This window comes from Tinamus guttatus, unplaced genomic scaffold, assembly GCF_059628265.1.
Source record: "Tinamus guttatus ecotype Peru unplaced genomic scaffold, ASM5962826v1 Tinamus_guttatus_pri_ptg000048l, whole genome shotgun sequence".
Taxonomy (NCBI): Eukaryota; Metazoa; Chordata; class Aves; order Tinamiformes; family Tinamidae; genus Tinamus; species Tinamus guttatus.
The window spans coordinates 13,108,160-13,132,712 of record NW_028288582.1 but is presented as its reverse complement, the minus strand read 5'-3'; the positions used below and the strand labels follow the sequence as shown (position 1 = coordinate 13,132,712).

Here is a 24,553-nt window from a genome sequence, read left to right as displayed (position 1 = left end):
CTCTGCAGTACCTTACAATAAGAAAGCATAAGAAACTTAACAGGTAATTTTTAAACGTGACTCAATCTGACATTGTCTGTACTGGTCATGACCTTGCACCTTATTTGTTCCAAAGTTTTTCTTGAAGCATCTTTGTAGTACTGAACTGGTCAAAAGGCCGAGTGGCCCAGCAGGGACATGGGCCAGGGTGTTAGGTTTTGCTCTTTTCTGAGCAAGCATAACAGAAGGGTTTTAGCAGGAATAAACCCAATGATCATATGAATCACCAAGTTCAGTATATTTTAAGTATTAAAAAATGACAGCTTTCTCTGGACACAATTTCTACAGTAGAAAATAAACAGCAACATTAATTAGAAGAATTAGAGGATATTGTGAAGGAAAAAAACAAATACCACACACACACACCCCCCCATAATAGAGCTTTTCTTGAGAGGAGGAAAACCGAGTAGGAATCATTTCACAGAGCCTGAGATTTTGGGAAGCCTTGGGTATTTGTAGTTGCATTTAAAGACAGCTCTTGCAAAGACATGATTGCAGGAACACAGAACTTGCAAATTGAACAAGTGACAGTTTATCTTGAATGAACAAAAGCACCAGAATCAGTACGTGCACAAAGCACTGAGTAACAACTTTTGTTGACAGTTTCCATGAAGCTGATTATCTACAATGAGTTAAACAAAACAAATTAATGAAACAGATGTTAGGAGAAATGGACAGAAGTCCTGGAGCTGTAGTAACACAACAGAGCAAAACACCTGTGTATTTTAAGTAACTGAGCTTTTAAGAAGAATGTGGCAATTTCAGAAGAATTTGAAAGAATTTGGCAAGGATGCCATACCTGTCGAGTTCCTCCCTCAACTTCTGATTTTCCCCAGTGGTTATTGCATTTGTTCTCCTTTCTTGTTGCAGAACTTCTCTCTCAGTTTTTAAAACTACTTCCAGCTCTTCCAGTTCTGCCTTATGCTTCATTAAGCTGTTGTATCTACAAGAGAAGGGTGATCACACACTTAAGTTTTCATTCACACATTTTTCTTCTTCTAACTGAAGATCATTTTAACAGATGGCATTACAACCATCAAAAATGAGTTTATTTTCTGCGCATTTAGTTTTGTATGGATTTGTGTGGTTGAAAGTCCACTAAGACAGAAGACACAGCAGCGCTTGGCAAAGTTACATTGCTTACACCGGCCTCACCAGCCACTGTCGGGTGTTTTAGCAGAGATGACTGCAGAGCAGAGACAGCCTCTCCGCAGCCAATGAAACCTCAAAACAAAAGGAAAAGCAAAGATGGCATCAAGTACGTTGGCTCCTGCCAACTTGTTTTTCTTTCAGGCTACCAATCTCTTCACCTCAGAGTCATTTTACAGCCTTTCCCAAATTCCAGTCCATTGAATGGCCACACAGGAAAGTACCTGTATCCCAGACAAAAACTGCCTTTTACTATTCATGCCCACTGGTAGCAATGGGATTTAATTAACATTTTTAATTTGTTTTCTTCCCTCATTCAGCTCCAGGACATTTCAAATTCAACGTCTACACAATGAATGGAACAACCTAAAGAGGAGGAAGGTTTCAAATCCAGCTCCCAAAAGGATACTCAAGCAAGACTTTGTGCCAATCCAGAGTTGGGAAAGACAAACTCCACAGTCAATACCTTGGCAGATATTACCCTGGCCTTCTCTACAGAAACTCTGTTGCTGATTCTTTCATCACTTCCCTTTGATAGAACTCCTCTCCATTTTTACCCAACACAAGCCTTCTGTTATTTTATTTTAAGTGAGAACTACTGCTTCTAGTTTCATAGCTGCTCCCTTCCACACTGGGGGATGGAAACAAAACTGGAGATAGCCTGCAGGAATGCTGATGCTCCTGTACTGCTGCAGCCCCAGTGAAATCCCTAAGCAGTTAGGAGTTTACCAGTTGACCAGGATTTACACAACCTGACAAGCACAAACATACCCTGCAGTGAGAGGCTTTGCCACTGGGCAAGGTTACCCAGCCCATGGGCTATTCAACATTCATGCTCACTCCATTTCTCTAGAGGGAAATGAAAAGAAGATTATAAACATTTCCTTATAGACGCAAATAAAACAAATTTTGGCTCTGATTCAATTCATTCCTGGACTTGAAAAGCCATGTTTCTCTACTCCTGTTCCAACTGTGTTTTTTGGCTTTCACCCTTTCTGCTCCTCTGTTTGGAGAGAGAGTGCGGGTGGATATTTGTGGCTGAGAAAATTTTAAAAATATTCAACTACGATAGGAAGCATGTGGCAGGAGTCGTCCATAAATATGATTCTCTGGCAGCACTGCAAATATCATAATGCAAGTCCCTGCAAAACATAACCCTGAACAGCAGGGATTCTCTTTTTCCAGGAGGATGAGTTCTTTCCATGTTTGTGCAGGATTACAGACTTACTCAGAGCAAGTCTAAGAACTGCCCAAGGCTCTGCCACTCAGCCATAGCTAGCAAGTTATTTCCCCTTAGTAACTTGCAACATTTAAAGCAATTTAAAATGCAGGCAGAAAAGGCCAGCTCTCCTCTGCTAACTGGGGCACCCAACTAAACACCGCAAGGACAGTGCTATTAACAGTAAATGGCTCCAACATACTAGCTTGCTCCTTCTTGCTAAGACAAACCCACATGTGTGTGGTTTGCTGAGCTATGACAGGCCATTTCACTACAGCTGCACACAGCTATTATTAAATCCCTATTAAGTATTAAGACAATGCTGATACAGCTGAGGGAGGTTTAGTGAAGTTCCCTAGGATGCAGAAAACACCCTGTGGTATGACAGGCATCACCGGGGGCAGCACAAGCCTGGCTGTACACACCACGAGCAGGCCACAAGCTAACTCAAGTTGTTGGGGATTTTTCTACGCGAGCTGCAGTCACAGGCTCCTGCAGGGGTGCAGTCCTGGCGTAAGCAACAGAACTGTGACTGAACACGCTGTCACCAACCTGGAAATACAGGTTTCTCTGGAGCTGGGACAAGCAAAGCCCATCTTGCTCAGGTTCTGCACAGCAGCTGCTCAGGTGTTCTGGGAACATTTACAGGGCAGTGGATTCTAGCTGAAGGTGAGATTGCAGCTTATGACCTGAATGCTACCGAGTGGCAGATGAAAATGAACAGTTCTCTTCCAGCTGCTTTTCAAGCTTACTCCCCTCTGCCCTTCTCAGCCAGCTGAACACGGCACACCAGGAGGAGTGGGGTGAAGTAATTTCTCTCCTTTTTTATGGCAAGCAAATGGAGATACAAGCTGTCCTTGGATAAATCACCATGACAAGCATCTTCCAGACTGATCTGCTGAGGAGGACACTTCACTCTTGGAACCCCCAAAAATCAGCCTGCTCAGAGCATACAAAAGATCACCATCTGCTCCCCTGCAACATTTCCCACTGGCAGTCACACCTCAGTAAGAGAGAATCCACATCATTAATGTTCACAGGAGTGGTCTGAGCAATTACCACTACAGAGAGTCTATTTTTCAGAAAATCACTGCTTTTTTATGCTGCAACTGTTTAATAAGCAGCACTCATCAAGAAAAGAAGGAATCCGGCAAACTGCACCTACATACCACAGTGCGATAGTCTGAAGCAAAGTCTGCATCAATGACAACCATTAATCAGTCTGAGTCTACTTGTTAAGCACAGTGTCTGTGTATTCACTTACGAGCTCATTATTTAGTTGACAGCCAAGCAGCTGTCCTGACAAGCAGCCTCAGTGGGTATTTTCGTCACAGCAGGTTTAGTTCTGTATTTTGTCAGAAGCTACTGCACACTGTACTGCCAGTTCCTTTGCGCTTGGGAAAGTCTTGTGTGGACTTGTTCTTGACCATTGACGCAACTTTTGGGGGAAAAAAAAACTATTTTTTTTTTAAAAAAAGGAAAAAAGGTTCTCTGATGGATGGGTGACCTTTACATAGTAATGTATCATTGATACTGTTACATTCAAGCACAATTGTCAGAAAGTGACACGGACTAGAAACTAAATAATAAATTGATTAATTTGATTAACCCAATTTCATAGTTTGATTGAAAGTTCTGCTTGAAACAAAAGATTTAGATTGTGAGAACTAGAAGGGAATAAACAATACGCCACTCTTTTACCACTGGCCCAATGTCACATCTGGCTTAACTATTTCACATCTGGCCCAAAACCCTGTTTCCTCAATATCATCAGGAACCACCTGTGGTCTGCCACCTTCACAAGTTAGAAACATAAAGGCTTTCAAGTATTTTCATCTAATCTAAGTAGATTAGTATAGTATAATCATCTAGTATAATCATCTAGTATAATAATCTAATCAACAAAAATGAGAAGACACTTCGACATTCTGTCAAGATAACAGCTTACTACAATGAAATTGTATTTTTTTGTTTATAACCAGAGATCAATGTTTCAGTAACACATTTTGGTTATGCAACTTCCCTGGGCACTGAACAATGAGCATACCTCTCACCCAGACCTTTATGCTCCAGATCCAGGTTTTTGTGTAATGTTTTCAAGCAGCTGTGCTGGTTTATTAGCATTTCATACTCTGTGGACTGACGCTCGTGCAGTGAAGCAAGGTGTTCATGATCCTGAAGCAATGATTCATATTCAGCTTTTAACTGTTCCTTCTGTTTCAGTAGATTTTCATTTTCATTCTCCTTGGCTGTCTGCTGATTTTGGAGCAAAGCATTCTGGGCCATCAGTGAAGCACTCTGGGAGCTGAGGGTTGAATTTTCTACCTAAAGTTTCTCAAAAAAAAAATAGAGTATATTTGTTTACACTTTCTCATACAGGTAACAATCATGTAATAACAGTTTATATCTGCATACAATTAAACAAGGATACATCTATTGCTTTGTTGACTGAGAACATTCATGGACACTAGGGCATCACCTCAGCACAGTAATACGCACAACACAGTCACCCTAGCAAGGGGCTGGAATCCATCTGGCTGATCTCCAGACTGTAACGACACTCACACCAGCACATACGCTTCAGCCTGAAGACTGGGCAGGAATACTTGTAATCCAACTATAGTTGGATGCTTGTGTATAACTGAAAGAAGACTTAAATTCAACTAAACACAAGAGAATGAACCACTGTGTGCCGCAGCAGCATTCCTAATAAGTTTGATTTTCTGTAGATACACAGTGGATACACTTTAATTATCTTCTTCATAAAGATAAACCAAGACAATAGCTGAAGAGCCATTTTCTCTCCAAGACTGGAAAAACTCAGATCTCAATCTAAGCTCCACTTCACAGCCCTTTATGACCTCCACTTTATCAGTCACAGTTTTTTTGCCAGCCATCACTCTCCACACTACTATAATGAAATCCAGTGTGTCCTATTGTCACAAAGGTGCAGAGTTGTTCTGACCTGGAGTTTGGCTGTCTGTGTCTGCAGGGAAGTGTTATGCTCCTGGAGGAAGACATTTTGCTTCTGTAGTGTCAGGATCTGACTGTTGAAGGAGACATTTTGCATTTCCAAGTGTTTCAGCTGTTCTTTAAGCAGCTGCTTCTCAGTATGCAGGGCAGCATTCTAAGAGAGATGGGATTGGAGAGAGGTAACAGGAAAAGAAAAAAAAAAAAAAAAAGAAAAGAAAAAGCCGCTCTGATGAGTTGGAGCACTACCAAAGATGAGAACCAATTAGCAATGATCCTTCTGCAACAAATGTGCAAGAGGAATTTCTTCCCCGCATTAAAGGAAGGTAGGACAGAAACTAACCCCAGGGCTCACCCCCACTGAGATGCTCTGCAAGACAGACAGTTAAAGTCTTGTGTGGCCCTAGGAAATGTCTGAAGAACTTCGTAGACTTGAGAGCTCAGAAAGCCCACAAGATTCCTATAGTCTTGAAAAAAAAGGTCCTAGCAGTCCACTCATGGCCACACAAGGGATGTGTGAGGAATAACAGGTAACTAAAGGCATCTTACATTCCTTTCCAATTCTATCGCCCTGTCTTTCAGTTTCAGAAGCTCCATGGTAGCTTCTCGGTGTCCCATTTCCAATTTCTCTTTTACTTGGTGATTGGGAATGCGTTTCTCCGCCGAATATTTCAGTGACTTCTGAGCACACTGCCCATCCTGTTGGGTCTGCTTGAGTGCATCAAAGTCCTTTTTTACCTGTAAAACCCAAAACAAAAACTTTACAACTGATTCAACACTGGGATTTTATATTAATAATGAGATAATATGCATTTCCTCTTTTGCACTGTAAGTATTTAAAGGAATTCAAGAACTATTACTCCTGCTTCACAAATTGGGAAGCTGAGGCCCAGAGGGGTGAAGGAATTCATGTCACCTGGCCTGCCTTCAAGCACCCCGTGACTCAAACTCAACCAAAAAGGCTATCCCTGGTGAAAAGCTTCAGTTGCAATTTGCCTCAGCCTACACTCTCATTGAAGAAAGTAGAAAAAAAAATACCATGGCCGTGAAAAGAACATGGAGACACAGAGACTGCACATGCTGTTTACTCAGAAATACCCTCCCTGCCCTGGACCACAACTCAAAAGTTTTGCCAAGGTCAGTGCTATTATATACAATTGGACAGGAGAGAGTAGTCGAATCAAACAGTCTTAGAGGGTGCTTGTTTGTGGCGAGGAAAGAAATGCATAAAATTTGCTCCTGTTGAACAAAAAAGATGTGAACGTACAACACCATATTGAGAATATTTAATATGCAGTTCACCTCTTACCAAATTTAGCTCATTTTGTAACTGTTGGTTCAAGTTCAGAGAGTCTTTCACTTGAGCTTCCAACACTGCGATCTTTTCCTCTTTAACAGCTACTGCTGTTTTTAGTGCCGATTCAGTTTTGCTTTCCAGAATCTTATATTTTCTGAAAAACAGAGGGAAAAAAAAAAGATTCCAACATCTACCACTAGGTTATGAGGCACCACCCAGTTAGCAGACCTTACCTTCACTCAAAACCTGCTTGGACGCAGTCCTGTGCCACGTGCTCTAGGTGACCCTGCGTGTGCAGGGGGGTTGGACTAGATGACCTCCAGAGGTCCCTTCCAACCTTAAGCATTCTATGATTCTACGATTATAAATCTCATCACATGTTACATTATGGGTGTTTACTTCTTCAGTAACAGAAATTCCAATCAATTTTGGTAGGAGTAACACCATGGTTCTACAGAAATATTTAAAGCTACATAATTTAAAAGCAAGTTTTTCTACTCTGACCTTAATTACACTATAGATATTTCTTCTCATGTCTGCTCTGTATATTCCTTATGGGGAGAAAAAAAAATACAGTAAGCCCCATTTTTTTCCCCAGAAAGTGTATGTTTATCTAACTGGGTCTTACCCAAGAGGTCTATACATATGGGGTTTGTTGGGCTTTCTTTGTTATTGACTATGAGATTTGCTATCAGGAATGTCTTGGGTAACATCCATGCCTACATTAACAGCTGGCTGGATCATCATCATCTGAAGGACAGCAGTCAGGCACTGTTTTTCTCGCTTATAAAGAGAATAGCAGGAGGAACATGCACAGTGGATCACTGCAGTGAGCTACCCAGCAGCTCTACAGGGAATTGTGATAATACTACCTAGTATGCAGAGAGACAGAATGTCATTTTTTCCTACTTTCAATCTTTCCTAGAAAAGATTTTTCTAATCTTGCAGGACATTGCCAGGCCTGCTACAAAAAATTGGTTGTGTGTTCAAAATTGGTAAAGGTAACTGGAGTTAGACAGGGGAGGACAGGAGAAAGAAAAGGTGTTTTTTTTTAAGCTAGAGGTTTGAATTAGGATGCCTGAGAGCCTGCAGAGTCACAAGCATGAGTTGGGGAGCTCTGTTTCCTCACTTGTCATCGTTGCCATTGTCATCCTGTAGCAGCAGCTCTTTGTTCAGTCCTATCTTCTCCAGCTCCTGGCTCAGTTTGTCCAGCTCACTAGACAACTGTTGACTCTTCAGCTTCTCCAGGACCAAATCCTGTAACAGCACCAAGATGATTAGTTGCCATAAAAATGACAGCGCTAATTTTCTAACACTGGTGATTTTTAAATTGAAGAGCATAAAAAAGAAAGACAGTGAATAAAATTGTAGTCCCAAGAAGGTCAGTGAAAATTGTTCAGTGTCAGCTCAGTGCAGAATTAAACTGACTCTCTATTTATAGTTCACCCAACGGGAACCCAAAGAATGCTTCTTTTGGCCGATGTCTTGTTTACTGGACTGCATTTCTTGTGCCACGCTGCCATCCCACTCCCCTGCCAGGGGAAGGGCTGTGCAGGCTGGGGCACCAGCAGTACCAGGAGGGAGTTTCCCCCACTTTCAGCAACCACCAAAAAGCACAGCCTGCCTTTTACATTGTTTATTAAAATGTAACACATCAGGCTGTGCATGTGCACACACAGCACATGCACGGGGTGACAGGGCTTCCCTATGCAAGTTTGAGATAATGTGCTTTGATTTGCTGCTGAGGGACTTGAACATTTTCCTGATTCACTCAGTTTTTGACAGAGGGAAATTACTGGCATAATTGAACAAGCCTAATTACACTGCTGCAGTGTAATTGGATAAATCGTGGTATACTTTAATTTTGGGGCGGTGCGCACTCAAAGGCAGCACTATCCTGTGATGCCTGTTAAGACTGTGAAGATCTAATTCATAAATCAAAGTCATGAAACACAAAGCTTTTTGCTACTTAGCAGAGTAGAAAAATATAACACAGTAATGAAAATAGTAATAGCATTTCGCTTACCTCTCTCAGTGTAGCTAGTGTTCTTTTATCAATTGTAACTTGCTTTATGAGATCTTTATTGTCCTTTTCAAATTCTTTCAGCTTATTAGATGAATCTCTGAATCGAGCAATTTCCTTTTCTAGTGTCTTGTTTTCCTTCTCAGCAACTGCCAACTTTACCGTACTATCATCCAAAATAGCATCTTTAAGTTCCACTTGCTGCCAAAGCCGTTTTGTTTCTTTCTCCAGCATTTTTTTGTCTTTCTCCAACTGAGACATTTCTTGCTCCAGGTCTTTGTTCTCTTTCTCTAACCTCTCTAGCCGTTTGGTAGAAATCTTTAGTTCCTCCATGTTTCTCTGGAGGACCTGGTTTTCACTCTCCATTTCTTGCACTTCTTTCTCTAGCTCCTGGATCTTTTTGCTGCTGTTCTCCAGCATTTGCTGAAGTCTCTGGTTTTCGGAGTTAACACTTTGATAGCTTAGCTCCAGTCTTTCTGATTTCTTGCTCAGCACTTTTAACATTTCTACATTCTTCCTTAGGTCCTCTTTCTCCCTCTCCAAATCTTTATTTTCTGCTTCTATTTGTGCCATTTTTGTGCTGGTAAATCTCATGGTCTCTACCACTCTTCTGAGCTCCAGATTTTCTTCATCCAACTGCTTGTTATCTCTTTCCAGATCACCAAGACGGATGGAAATATTCTGCAATGTGTCCAGGGATTTTCTTAATTTCCTGTTTTCCACTTCCAAATCCCCATTTTCCTGCTCAAGAACTTCAACTTTTTCTGTCACTATTTTCATGGCTGCTGCCTTCTTTGTGAGCTGTTCATTTTCCCTCTCCAGCCGATGTAGTTCTTTCTCCATTTCTTCCACTCGTTCCACTTTCTCTTTAACCTGCTCAAAATCCTTTTGTAACTGCTTCCTCTCAAATTCCAGCTTATTCAGTTTGCTACTAGTTTCTGTAACTGTTTCATGAAGGATCTTGTTTTCTTTTTCAATATCTTTTACTCTGGCTTCACTGCTTACTTGAGATCTTTGTCTCAAGGACAAGACCACTTGATTAAGGTGATCATTTTCTTGTTTAAGATCCTTTATCTACACAAATGAACAAAAAAAGTCATGCAAATGCTGCTCATCTACTTACAATACAATTTAGATGAGTGTTAAAAAAAACTCAATCCGATATAATTTCTTTAACAGTTATCCCTGACTAAAACCAATAACCTTAACATGCACACACACAAAAATAACTTGGGACTCTAGTGTATTACAAGTGGTGCTGCGTTCCTTCTAACAGCTAAGAACACATAGGCAGAGCAAGAGAATAGACAGATGCCCTCACAGAACACCTTGGAGTAACTGCTTTGTTAGGGATTACTCCTCACTAATGATATCTTTCCATCTACATTTACAAACATAAACACTAAGGAGAGAACTAAGACACAAGAGAACTAAGGACAACAATTCTTTCTCATAAGACTTCAGAACCCGCCAGCCTTAAATACTGGTAGTAGCTATACGTCATATTAAGGATATACTTTCTGCAAAAGCAAAGCATTAACCTCACTGGTCAAACTCCAGCTGAGGCAACTGCAATTTAGACTGGGATTTGCATTCGATTCTTAACTACTTAAGATCTACAGAAATCAAACAGTACTTTGGCCTGAACAAATCAAAACCTGGCTTTTTCCATTAACTGAAGATACTTTTGTTTTTACTTACTGCCCTAAATGTGAAGCATTCACTAATTCTTATCACAGAGAATCCATGTTTTTAAAGGGAACGGTATGATTTCAATGGTAAACTGCAAATTCCCAGATAGAGGTTTCTGTAAGAATCTTTCAAGGAGAAAAACACTACGTAAACAAGATATTTTGCTGTTTCATCTTTGTCCTACAAGTCATGGATAAATTTTACTACATACTAAAAGTAGGCAGCCCATCTTCCAACAACCCATGTATAATTTTCTTAATCGTTATTAATAGGAATAATTTCATTAATCAAATTAATGCAGGTGGCACTGTTATGTGAACTGACAGTACAGAGATTTTGAACTGCAGCACAGTAATAAAAGCTGAAGGGTATTTAAAGTCTAAGAAGGGCTTTTATTTGCTACCCCAAACCTGACCACGGCTGGCCAGTAACTGTTCAGTAACCCTGGGCTTCTTGCCTGAAAAAGAGGGCAGATCTGCATCTACAAATAGCATGCAGATCTCTTATTATGCCGGGTCTTTTCGCTCGGAGACCTTTTATCTGCATTTGAATGAGAACTTCCTGCAGAGAAGAGCTCTGAGCTTGTCCCATCTCTCCCTTACAGAAATAGACAGCTTCTAAATGGCATTAGTAAATCATCACTACTGAGCATTTGCTTTTGGATTACATTTATGAAGTTTGTACCTGTCTGTCTTTGTCGGCTTTCAAATTCTCCATGATGACTTGTAGCTGCTCTTTCTCTTTTATCAGCTCCTCACTTAAGGTCTCCAGATCTTGATTACTTTGCTTCTCTTTTTCAATTTGATTTTGCAGCTTTTCAATCTGTGTGGAGAGAACAACCCAGAACACATCAGACAGCCTAACACAATGATTGGTCACATTTAAAGGTTCTTTGAAGAGCACAGAGCAAGGAGACAGGAAGTATTGCTGAGATGCAATTCTTCCTTTCTGCAGCTACCAGGTGTGGGAGAGGAGCAAGAACATTTTCTCATAGTGCCAAAAATCTCCTTCTTACTTATTAAGATGACACCATAAAAAGGAATGCTTCAAACTGCCTGAGGGCCATTTCTTGCTTCTGTCAAGAACTGAAGTTTCTGGTACTCACCATTCTGACAGATTGTGTCTCCTGCTAGCCTCTCTGCCACTGATGCCCTTAGTCCATCAGCTGATGAGAAGGTTATTAAGACAACTCAGTAAACAAAAGAATTAAAAATCCAGAAGAGAGAAAAAGCACTGGAATTCTGAGGTTTACATTCCCTCTCCCTGAGCCTTGTTAGCCCGGTTTCCTCAGTATGTCTCCACACTGTTTTTGAATGATTTATGAAGGACCTAGTCATACAATAAGCACCATCTTTTTACTACTTATATTTGAAAGCTGCTCTTAAAAATGTATTGAGCACTGTTAAGGAGTTTTTTTTTTTTAGAAGCAAGAGGTTCGAAGATTTAACTACCCAAGGCAGGAAGCATTCCTTTTTATGCTTGAAAAATTCCGTAAACACCAACAGCTCTGCAGAAGTATCAGTTCTTTTTTTCTTTCTTTTTTTTTTTGTGTGTTGATATACGAACTTCGCCAACAGTGAAAATGCCAATGAAAAGGGTATTAACAATAATTGTTACAAGTGGGAAATGGCTGGAGGCTGGGCTCTGCCTATGTCAACACAGGCCTCATTACAGGAAGTGTTTAAACAAGCAGGGACTGCCTAGATTGGAGATAAGAAGGGCTTAGATTTAGAAATGCAATCACAATAAGGTTCATTGGTCCCAAAAGAGCTGTACAGAGAAGGCGAGAACATGAAGCCAGTAATTCAGCAATAGCTAGTCTTCATTAGTACTGGGGGCAAGTAAGAAATGACTGCTTGTTTCAGTCCAAGGATGCAGAAAAAAAAATAGCTAGACTGCTGTTTCTAAGGAGAGTTTTCTACTGTTAAACCATCTTGAAACTTTTCAAGGCGTGTGTGTGTGTGGGGGGGAAGTCTGTCCTTTCCTTAGTACCTTCACTTGTACTGCCCTGAATAATCCCGTCCACTCCTGCTGCTCAAGCCTTCCAAGCACCACTAGACTAGCAATCAGATAACAAGCTTTACGAGTCTTGGGCACTGAGTGAAATCTGACTCTAATTGGCTTTAGGAGAGCAGGTTCTTACTTTTAAGTGTCGCAGGTAAGTTACCAGACTTGATTCTGTCGTTATTTCAGTCCCAGCTCTTTCTTTTTCCCTACTATCCTTTTGCCCTAAACGTCCCCTTCTGTGTACATTAATATGTACTAAGAAAATTAATTAAGTTCTGATAAATTACTAATTATATATGTGTGAACAATAAAAAGCATGTGAGAGGAAATAAGATTTAAAAAGCCAAACCAAAGTTATTATTAGATTATTATATACTCGGTCTCTGTATAATGTGTACATCTCACACACACTATATAATACTGTCTACTACCTTTATTTCCATCTCTGATGAGGTGATGAAGTCAGTCAGCAACCTGACTGATCCGTGGCACTCAGTCACGTACAGACTATGCTATATTCTGTGCCACTCAAGAACTCGTTTTATTCTTTCACACATTTCAACCGCTCTTCATTTTTAACACATAGCCTTTTTTTCCCTCATTGGTCTGATTCACTGAGCAGCCTCTTTCCTCCACACAGCCATTCTCCACTAGTCGCCTTTTTTCTTAAATTACCAGACCTGTAGGTGACCCCAGCACATCAATTTGTCTGTTGTCATTGAAAACATCCAACTAATCTTCAAATCACAACTGTTGACACTAAGACAGTGTCATAACTGGAAGTGCCCACAGAAACGTGCCTGGGGCAAAGCCCAAGGTTGACCACAGTTGTTTAAATGACTGTGCACCACAGGTATCTGCTGAGTGCTTTGTATCTCTTGATCTTATATTTTAGGCATGTAAATTACAGCTGCAGCGAATTACTCATACACAATCGTTCATAAATCAAAGTGGTGAAAGAGTACTGTGAACTGGATTTTTGCAAACAATTTTGCAGCAGAGTTGTTTTCTTAACTTGGCAGGAGACTCTCTCCAGAAGCAGTAATGGATTCTTGTTTGCCTTGGCAGAGAAGTCAACATTCTGTACTAATTACAATCTAGTAGTTCACGACTAGCATTTCATATCCAGATTCTTTCTTCCCTTGTCCTTTAAAGCATTCAGTTTGCCAATAAGCGACAAGAGAGGGCTGAAATTCCTGTATCACTGTAGCACACACAGCTCATAGCAGCAATAGGGAAAGGAGAAATGGGCCTTACAGTCTGTGTAATTGAGCATAGGTAGAAACACAGAAGTGGTGAACACGGACATTTCTCATATTGACCGACTGACAAGCAACCTCTTTCCCCAGTGGCACTTGCCTGAAGTACTCAGAGTTCAGAATGCCAGTTTCTAGCCAGGCAAAAGTGGAGTTGGGGATTGTATGTGAACTGGACTACATTTCCAAGACAGGGCAGAACTGACAGTTGATCCAAGAGAAATAACACTTGCTAATGGCATGTAACGAGTGTGCATGTGCACACACACACACAAAATTAAGCAGTGATGACCTATACAATTGTTACCAGGGACAAAAGAAACCCAGAGCTTTAGAGACAGTAGAGAACTTGCAATAGCCAAAAGGATGGAGTAAAAATGATCCAGAACAATGATCAGTGAAGACAGTTATTTAGAAATACAGTAAGCTGAGTTTATCTGAGTGGTTTATTTGACTTTCACAGAAATAATACTAAAACTTTCAAACAAGAAAAAAAGTTAAATGTGTCCACAGCTTGCTCACAGAGCAAGCAGTAGTGATTGTCACAAGAAGACAGAACAAGAGAAAGAATAGCACCATATGCTGGGGCAAATGAGCACCGAAGGACAGAGTCTATGGAATGGGAACAGACACTTTCACTTGCAGGGATGTATCTGTGTAGGCAGTGGGTAGAAAGCAACGGAACACACTGATGCGAAAAGAGGCCTCCTCATATTACATAGAAGGGCCTGAAAACGCTCCCAGTCTCCTGGAGAATATTGGTGAACTCCCGTGATCCCTCCCTCTTCAGGAACATTGTAAAGCTCTGCACACACCGTGCTCAAAAACCAAACAGCTCGCTCTGTTCTGTGAGTGAGAATTACCTTTTTGCTTAACTGCTGATTTTCTTTTTCCAGTTCCACAAACTTCAGGTTGCTCTCCCTGGAGGCCAAGGAGGCATCTCTCAGCTCCTGGATCGTGTTCTGCAAGCTCTGATTGTCCTTCTCCAGCTTCAGTATGCGACTCGACGCACACTCGTTCAGCTCAAACACAAAGGACTTTCTAGCTGTTGAAACACAAGAATCAGAAGGTGGCACTAACCAATTCAGAAATATCCCCCTTTCTAGGTCTGTAAGGCTTGCTTTATGAAAATCATTGCAGCCAGGTCCTTATCATTTCAGCTTCACTAAGCTAACGCTCTCAAAAAATAGAACATATTTCCACAGGAAAAAAAAAACAAGATCTTTAATTAAAAAAGGAAATATCTAAGGAGATAAATATCTTAAAAACTACATACTAACATACTACAAAGTTACATTTCCTAACATACTCTCTTAAAGTTATTTTAACCAGCAATGGTTAGTGCTTTGACATACCCTTTTACGCTTCCTTCAAAGGAAGTAACTGACGCACTCCCAAAAGCCAATGAAAACCTCAGGAATCTGACCCTATTAGAAATGGTACACGCTTATAAAAGCAAATTCAAGTGCTTAGCCTCACAGCTCCTTCACTGATAGGCTAAACCCAAGAAGGTATTTTATTACCCGCTGCACAAGCCCAGGACATCCTTCAGAACACTGATCACAGAAAACTCTTAAGTTGAAATCTTAAGACTAACAACATTTACACAAGTTTTACAACAGAGACATTACTTTAAAAGCTTAGACTAAGTCTCACTAACACTTACCATCCATTTCCAGTACCAAAGCCTCTACAGTTCAGTTCCGTTCTCTACTCAGTGTCACAGTAATTAGGAAAGCAATCACAAAATAATCGCTATCCATAAGCTCACATTTGGAAAATCACATTTGGAAACAATGTTAAAGTCACTTTCCTATTTGGTCTCAGAAAACTACTCACTCAAGCTAAAATAATCATCACTATTACATCCACCAAACAGAACAATTCAGAACTAGCTGATTTCTGAAACCGTTAAACTATTTTCTAAGACTATCACCCAGAGAGGCTTGGTTAAGAGTAAAACAGTTTGGATGAGAGTCAAAGAGTAACATTAACAAAATTTTCTCATTCAATTCTGTTCTGAAGCAAAGCCTATCTAAATCTTGTTGCATCCAAGCTTAGCTTTTTAATAATTGAATAAAATGTTCCCATCTAACTGAAAACTTTTTTATACCAGCCAATTTTGTACAAGACTGTTGTATTTGGAAGAGAAAGGACCACCGATGTGGGACTTCTTAAACATAATTATTTCTGAAACAGAAGCAAAGGTAAAATATTTTTAGAAAGATTGTGTTAAGCGATACTTCTTTGATATTTATTTTTTTCTACTGAATACACAAGCTAACTGATGTTCTCAGTTCTTCTCTCTTTTCTTTTGGTGGGGGGGGGCAGAGCGAGGGGTGGGCAGGGTTTGTTTGTTTACTTGGAAACAGTTCTGGAGCTCCAGTGATAGAAAAGTTAAAATTACAACAAAGGAATTAAAGGAAAATGCTACTCACTGTCCGCAAGATCTGTGCTTTTTGACAGTTGTTCTAGTTCCCAGCCTAGGTGTGCAGACTCATTCATGCTCTGTTTCTGTGCAATCTCCAACACCATATTCTCTTCCAGCAGTTCTTCAATTCTCTTCTTGTCTGTGTCCCGATCCTATGCAAGTGTGCAAATGAATACAGAGCTTAACTCCAAGAAGGTTCTGTCAAGGTGAACTGTTAAAAGCAGCACACACTTCGAGGGTAGAAAAGTCTCTGTAAGCAACTTAATATGTCTTAATATTAAGATATACGCACAGCATCAATCATTTGTAGGGCTACCACATGAATTCTAAATGCTGTGCAGACCCCCAGCTGACCCTGTTTGAAGTAAGCTCAAATCCATAATATACTTGGAGAAAAGCAGGTGAGGATGAAGACATGCCTGGTGATGCTGCGGCCAGACCAACAAGGCTGGCTGAATTCAAGCTCTGCCCTTAAAAAAGCTCTTTGTAAAAGTGTAGCACGATGCAGGGAGACCCTAAAGACTCTGCATATATGACCTTGAATTGTAGGGGGCTTCTTCAATCTGTCATATCTAATCTGGATCAAGTCATGTGCATAATCAAGAACATACCTATAATTATCCAAAAAATTGATCCAAATAATAAGGCTATCACTGCTTATAGCAATGATTTGGGCCACTTATATTTGTGGGAGTTGACACGGCGCCTTGAAGAGTCCCAGTTTCCAGCAAGCGTTGTCCAAAAACTCACCAAGTCACCCAGAAAAACTGCATTCAAAACCACCACCCATTTCTGAAAAGCTGGAGCATCATGGTGCCCTGAATCAAGTCATTAAACATAACTCCATACAGAATCCTCTTTTGTTTCTAACATACTATTTTTCAAAAGCTTAAATCCACAAGAAGTCAAAAGCAAGAGGGACAACAGGAAGAATGTTAAGTTAAATACAGGAGATGAAGACAATTCTTATATGTTTGGACTGAAAAAAAAATCCCATGTCAGCATTCTGTTTGCAGATGATGAATTGCCACTTCTTGCATCTTTTGTCTGTGTGGTAATAAGCACACATGGTAATAGGCCATGACTCTGATTTATGTTGTAACCAATTTTGAATTTGTGTCTTCTATAGAAGTGATGGGTTCCTATAGCGATCATAACAGCTGGTGGTTTTGTTTGCAACAAAAAAGCTGTTTACTACCGTAGTTTACATATTCAATATTTAAAATTTCTGACAGATTTTAAAATCTTTTATAAATAAAAAGGAAGCCATTCTGTATTTTTAAATTGTGATCTACGTTCTTGCATAAAATGTATTTCAAACTGTTCCACACAGCAGCACTTGCTAATATTCACACATTGAATGCTATAGCATTTTAAGAACACATATGCACCAAGTTCAAACTAAAGACATTTTAAGAAGCATGACTGACTTATTATCTTCTCCTCACTGGTTTCCACAACAAATTCATGTGACCTAGCAGGAAAACAGAATCGAAAAATGAGTGTAACAAAAGAAAGGTGCATACCAGCTCTACATCATGAAGCTTGGATTTCAACTGCAAATTTTCCTTCTCTAATTCATGCAATTTATCACCACGAGCTCTTGCCACTGTTAACTGTTCTTCTAGCATGGCCTTTGTTTCAATTAATATGATGTTGTCTTCTCTTAATTCCTGTGGAGCAAAAAGTAGCAGTATATACTGTTAATCTCTTTACATATATGTTTTTTAAAGACAAAGCAACTTTCATATATTGACATTATAAAATGTAAAAAAAAAAGTTTGACTTGTTTCCTTTATTAAAAAAACAAAAACAGATAGTTTAATAGGAAATAGTAGTTTAACGGAGTTTCTTTTACTGTAATGAAGACTTGATCAGGAGGCACCACAATGACTCAAAACCCCGAAGAATTCTTCATTTCTAACTCTATTATCATAATGCCATTTGCTCATCTAACTCACTGCAGCCCTCTGACTCTGCTTCCCCAACTATAAAATAGATTACATTTATTAAAGGGATATTATATTATGTTCAAGGCATAATATATTTCTTGCAGAACAACAAAAAAACATTTCATGCATTCACATAACCTACTTCCCGAAACAGGAAATGTCTAAAGCATAAAATCTGGCTGTGTGTTTTTGGTCATGTTTTAAATTTACTGAATTATTTCAGGTTAACACATTTGACTGCTAACTTTCACTCTTTCTGATCCTCAAACAAATCCAAGTCATACATCCAATTTTCCATGGCAGGAAAACATCAGCTTTCAAAAGATTTATTTAGGAAGGATTTTTTTTATCCCCAGAAGAGTTGCAGTGCAGAAAGTCATTTATCTGTCCCTCTAAAGAACTGTTCTTTTGTCATCTTTCCCTCCCTTTCCCCTGCTCCAGTGAAAAGACACCAGAACAAGTAAGTGCACATCAGCTAGATGAAGTGCTTATGGCTTGACAACTTTATTCCTGGACAACAGCCTTTGAAATGTGAAGTCTCTTAACATCAGTGACATCAGTGTCTGTTTGCTCAGACCACAAACATTCAAACCAAGTAGACTCCTGAAAGTTCACTGGGCATGCATAAATCTCTAACTGCTTAGCCAGCAACTACTTTCTCATTTTAGGGAGGGTGGAATCAGCCACAGAGAGCCTCATGTGATCCAGTCATTAAAACAATATCCAAAATCAAAAACCAACACCCACACTCAAAGACAGCTGCAAAGCACAAGATAGGTTGTCAGATGACACCGACAGCCGTAATTCAATATAAAGCAGTTAGTTGTTTGCTGCATCTTGAATGTAGATGTCATAGTACAGGAGGCCACTTCATGCTCTGCAGTATCGTCCTTGATCTCTTCATGGGTCACCTATCATCTTGCAAAAAGGAAGAGGGAGAATTTCCCTACTACAAAAGCATTGAAAGGATAAGTATATGAGAGTTTGTGAAATGATTCAGCTACTGCAAATAAAATGTCTGAGTGTACAAGTGAAAAAACAACTCTCCCCTCAATTTATAAAACTAACATTCCAGGCTAAGTCTGGTCTAACATTGTCACCTTTAGGGTGAACAAACTAAAGTTGCTGACACCGAACGATGACAGACCAGAGGAAGCAGAGGAACAGGAAATGTTCTGGGGGGTCACGTAAGCTGCAGGAAAACCCATACTGGAATAGCAACACGATCAGGGTTTGCTTTGCTGGCTCATCAAACTCAATCTGGACCACAGCCCTAAGAACTAAGGTGGTATCTGACCTCAAAAACGCAGCCTCAGAACTATTCCCCAAAACTGTCTATCAGGCAGAAACCAGTTATTTTAGTGTCTCATGAAGAATTAAGCTATGTGCCAAGCACATGTACACATTCAGGCTCTGGTACAAGCTGCACATCACTGGGAGCTGCAGTGCACAGAAAACTGAAGGCATATTTCCAGCAAGCACCCAAGAGGGGTGAACATGTCCGTTCAAAACACTTCTGATGAAATCTTAAATTAATAGCCCAATGGAAATGCCTCCTATGCGTAGGTCAACATTGCTCGCTAGTACATCCATGATCCAAGGCTGTCTTAATATTGAAAAGTTCATTTAATTTAAATAATTGCTCCATGGAAGCTTTTTCAAGTTAGATCGTAAAGCCTGGAAGGTAAAACCGTTCTACCTAAAACATGTCAGCACTAACATCTCACAAAGCTCTGGCATAACATAACTGGGCTGAAAATGTGCCTAGCTACAAATCATTTGGATTAGAGAAGCTGCAGGTAGAAGTAGGGTGAGGGTATTTTCACTGGAATTAATTTTTAACCTTTTTTTTTTTTAATTAATAACAAAAAAACCTACAAACTTGATTCTGTAGCTATTAGTTTCTTTTCAAACCAGCAGCAAAAATTGCTGACTGTAGATTTTTTTTTCCTGAAAACATACTAAATTACTGGTAAGAGATTCAAAAATCTGTGCTTTATATTGCTTTTACCTTAAACTGTGATGGCTTAATACCCACTATATACAATCCTGCCTTTGTAATCATGTTTCTAAAATAAATTATATACTTTGCTCTAATCCCAAGCTCTGTCTTGAGTTAGCTTTAAGAACATGCATTGTATATTCATATGGGTTGCAATTAACTCTGAAGATAAGTGCTTCTACAAGCAGGGTGCTTTACTTCTCAGAAACATTTTCAGATACTAAAAGAGAAAACAGATTATATAAATCAAACCAGAGAAGTTGCACACACATTTAGACCTAGTTATTAGATGGAGCCCAAACCTTTCCCTTCTGGCAATTTGGAAGCTGCCCCCACTGAGCCATGAGACTGTTAATAAATGTCTTGCGACAGTCAAGCATTGCCTGGGTCGGCTATATGAACATACAGAAGAGGTACTTTTTCTTTTTTTCATGTCCACAGATATTCCTCCTGTCATCCTCTGTGGAAGCGTGATGCAGTGGGAAGGGGTAAGAATGGGCAAGGCAGACCCCCTGGCCTAGGGAAAGCATCTCCTCGAGCAGAGAGGAATCATAGAAGGGTTGAGGTTGAAAGGGACCTCTAGAGATCACCTAGTCCAACGCTGCTGGAGGCTGCAGGGGCTTTACCCTGGAGAGAAGTACCTTCTTGGAGGAAGCCCTGCACTGAGCCTGCTCCTCCACGTTGGCCGTTGCGACCTCATTAAGCCACTCCTGCAGGAAGGTCTCCAAACCACAGTCATCTACACGGTCTTCCAACAACAGTCAAATTAAAGTATAATTTCAGAGTATATTCTTGTCAAAAAATGCAGAGAACGTAAACAACATGCATGCTCAAATGTGCTAAGTTCACTTACAGAAAGACTTGCTCTGTTTGTACTTCTTGCATACTCCTTAAACTCCTCCCTGCTGCCACTGTTGGTGTCTATTATGTGCCCAGAACCCATTGATCAGCTTGCTCACAACTCTCAGGCTGTCACCATGTGCTATGCAGAGCACCTTCCATACATCTTGTTCAGGCTACTGAATGTGCATGACAACTACAAGAATGAAAATATCTTCAAGTGCCCATTTAATAGCTTTCTTCATTGATGCACTAAGTTAAAATCACTTTTTCTTCTCACTTACTGATTCTGCAAGGCCTGTTAATGATACTGCCAAAGCTTATGAGCCTTAAGGTATCACACTGCCACACTGCTGTGCTTTATGCACCTCTGCTTGTAATTGCTGTGGCTATGAGGGGTTTGTTCAGGTCCTAAGCACCCTCAGCTCAGTATGCAAACTGCACTAGTTAATGCCATTAGATGAAGAGGAACAGCACAGTCTAGTGGCATAAATCTCTATCATATTAAATCCTTGCACAAACCTTACAACTTGAAATTGTAAGCCTAGCTGTTTCTAAAGGAGTGGGAGGAATCCGAGCAGGCACTGAACTGCTCTCCAGCTATTGCTCCTGTTTCAGAAGGGCAGGGGACTCAAGTCAGTAGAAAACAGAGGGACATGGAGAGTTGGATCCTGGGTGCAGGACGATGAAGCTAGTACAGTGTCCCATGGAATCACCTGTATGTATCAGCATGGAACTGATGGCATTTTCCTGATGATGCCCATGTACAAAGCTGCCAGTCCCCAACTGTGCCATGGGTGGATCAATGAGAGCAGAGGGAGTGGTGAGCATGTGAAACACACTGGCTATTTTGGACTAAAGCGTAGCCCACAGACAGCTGTGCAATCTTGCCACATACTAGAAAAACCTCAGCCCTTGAAGCAGCAACAGCTCATGCTCGAGGCCACACTATTGCCCCAAAACAGAGAAGTGCCATGTTCATGGGAGTATTTTTCATCTCATCCATTGCTGTATCTGAGGGAGGTATCTCTGAAGGGCCAGTTTTCAACAATTTCACCAAAAGCTGGCAGGGTAGGAGTGAGGGAAGATCGAACAAAACAGAAGCAGAGGCCTCCTTACTGAATGGTGTGTGAAGCAGGATCAGCATGCAGACAGAACAGGAGACTGCTGGACGAGGACAAACGAAAGGTCTGAAAACCAGGAGCACCAGCAGCTGCTCCCCTGCCTTCACACCAAGGTAAGACTAAGCACTGCCCTCCTCTCGCCACGCTCTGGGAGCAGCGGGCAGAGGCAAAGCAACTCCAGTACACAGCCAAAAGTGAAATACCAGCACGTCACGCTGCTAGCCAGTACGCCAGGTAAGTGCCCTGCTGGTTTGCCAGCTTTAGCAAGGAAGAAACAGACAGATGGAGCCCCAAACTCTCTGAAGTAAAACGGAAATTACAGAGAGAATAGACAGGCTTTGCTAGGATATTGCTAAATTTAATAATCAGCCATATTATTGAATCTATTCGAAAGAAGCAGCATCTAGCGGATGTCCTAGGTCAGAGAGGAAAAGAATTGCCTACAAAGCAAGGTTTATAAAGCAGAAATAAGGCATATGTTCTTAGCCAGAGGCCTGATGAACATTCATTTCACAATTACGCTTCTCCCAGACCTAGGATTTTACACAATTATAGCAAGTGGGTAAACTACAGAACCTCAACATGGGTATCCAAGACTGGATATCCATCTGACTTTGGTTGAGATAGCACTTAAGTGAGGTTATTGAGAATTTAGATGAGGACCTCAATGTACAGAAAAGTTGCAGTAGAGCACCCTGATCTAACTTAAAAATTAGCCACACTTTGAGCATGAGATTTTATGAGATGCCTCCAAAGTTTTTTCTAACCTAAATTAGTCTATGATTCCAAATGGGCGCACCTGCAGGTGACTAACCTGATAAGGAGCATTACTGTGAGAACAAAAGCATAGGTTTCTCACTGAAGTCCTCTGCTCAGGGCACCAGGGAAGACCTCTCTCCTTACAAGCAACGGTTGCAAAAAGGGGTGCCTAGAATTTGTCATCCGAGGTCATTCTCAAGAATGCCCAGTCACTTGAACAACAGCTGCAACGGCTGCAGATACCCATTCATTTAGTTTACTTATATACAGCAATTAAAGTGCTGGTCAAAGGATTAACTTTGGACATCAAACATTTTACTTGCAGTCACTCTTCAAGGCTAGACTTAGATCCTTTAGAAGGAACCTCCAAAAAAAGTCTGTCCTCCTCAGCCACATAATGCTGAACCAAGCAGAGTTTACTAAAAATAATGGGTACTTTTTGCATACACCAAGTCTACTAAAAGAATGTTTTTGCTATTGACAGAATTTTTGATGCTGCTAAACCAACACCTATGAACATTATGAATTTTCCACTTGCTCTGATCTGCTACATTCAGCTCGATGATAAATGAGACATGAGCTGGTTACACAGCAAAAGCCAAGCATTAAGCATTACTCATCAAGTCCTCCTCCCGATCTCCACTTGCCTCCATGCGAGCTTTGTAAAAATCCACATCGTGAAGTTTCTCTTTGCATCGGACAAGTTCCATCTCCAGCCTCTCCACACGGTTTGCCCTCTCTCTCAGGGAGTCCAGCTCATCTCTGTATGCTCGGGCAGAGCGAGCATCCGAGGCCAAGTGGATATTCTGAGAGAAAAGAGAGGTTAAAAAGAATTAATATTTGAAAGAGTATTCTTTAAACTATTTTTTTCCTAGGAGCAGTCATGAACAGGGATTGAATAATTTTCTGTTGGCACATTAATGAGAGAATTTTCCTATTAGCCAGTCAGTTCTTTACAAGACTAAGAGGTTCCTCAGTCTGATGGGACTCAGCCATATTCAATTCCTGATGTTGCATGTGCTCCAGGCATTACTGGATTATTTGCAAGCTAAACAGATGAGACTGCTCTCACCATTTAAGCAGAAAGTGTAGCACTGCTATTCCACAGTCATACTAGTCAAGCAGCTTGCTGGAATAACTTGATCCTTCATTAAAGAAAGTGTGGAGCAGAATTTTTATCCTCACAGTGAAAGAGATGTTTTTAAATTAGGAAGTCTGACACAAACAAGGCCACCTTACCTCTTGTTTTATTTTTTGAAGCTCTAGGATGAGCTCTTCAACTTCATGTTTAGAGTCCACAAGCTGCTCAGACTTCTCCTCCCTGAAAAGGATTAGAAAAAAACAAGTAGATTCTCTTTTTTCCCCTGGAGCACTACCAAGTATGTTTTCTAAGAAACTAGAAGGAAAGACAGAAGTCATCAGGTATATTCAGAACATGGAATTTTTTGATGGCATGCCACCTTCATAAGACTAGGAGGTATTCTCCCGTGATACCACATATCATAGACTTGAGACTGCAGCTGTTTTTAAGTATCTCTATTTAAATCTCACTAGATCCTATTGCTGTCATAACCAACTGTACTATCCTCTGAACTTCCACTTATTAAGCAGTGCTGCTAGTAGATGGTGCTTTGAATAGCAGAAGGGAGGGATGAGAGACAAGAAGAAACACAAAAGTAGCCCTTATTAAGACCATGTAAGAAAAAAGAAGAAATAGAGCACCCACACTAGCTTCCTAATGCTATGAATAGAGGAAGGTGAAAGACATCATTCTGAGAGCTCCCATGGAGATC

At 40.5% G+C, this 24,553-nt stretch overlaps 1 protein-coding gene across 1 annotated transcript in view; it reads right to left on the bottom strand.

Moving 5' to 3' along the window:
* CCDC88C (coiled-coil and HOOK domain protein 88C) overlaps window positions 1-24,553 on the bottom strand; it is an 85,942-nt gene that overhangs the window by 13,208 nt on the left and 48,181 nt on the right. The window contains exons 9-21 of the mRNA XM_088539726.1: window positions 24,000-24,081; window positions 23,408-23,566; window positions 17,610-17,756; window positions 16,091-16,235; window positions 14,516-14,697; window positions 11,074-11,211; window positions 8,701-9,771; window positions 7,804-7,931; window positions 6,687-6,828; window positions 5,927-6,115; window positions 5,373-5,534; window positions 4,455-4,732; window positions 839-982 (exon numbers count right to left, since the gene is read on the bottom strand). Of these exons, the coding sequence (XP_088395852.1) occupies window positions 839-982; window positions 4,455-4,732; window positions 5,373-5,534; window positions 5,927-6,115; window positions 6,687-6,828; window positions 7,804-7,931; window positions 8,701-9,771; window positions 11,074-11,211; window positions 14,516-14,697; window positions 16,091-16,235; window positions 17,610-17,756; window positions 23,408-23,566; window positions 24,000-24,081 (2,967 nt within the window). The remainder of the gene's footprint in view (window positions 1-838; window positions 983-4,454; window positions 4,733-5,372; window positions 5,535-5,926; window positions 6,116-6,686; window positions 6,829-7,803; window positions 7,932-8,700; window positions 9,772-11,073; window positions 11,212-14,515; window positions 14,698-16,090; window positions 16,236-17,609; window positions 17,757-23,407; window positions 23,567-23,999; window positions 24,082-24,553) is intronic.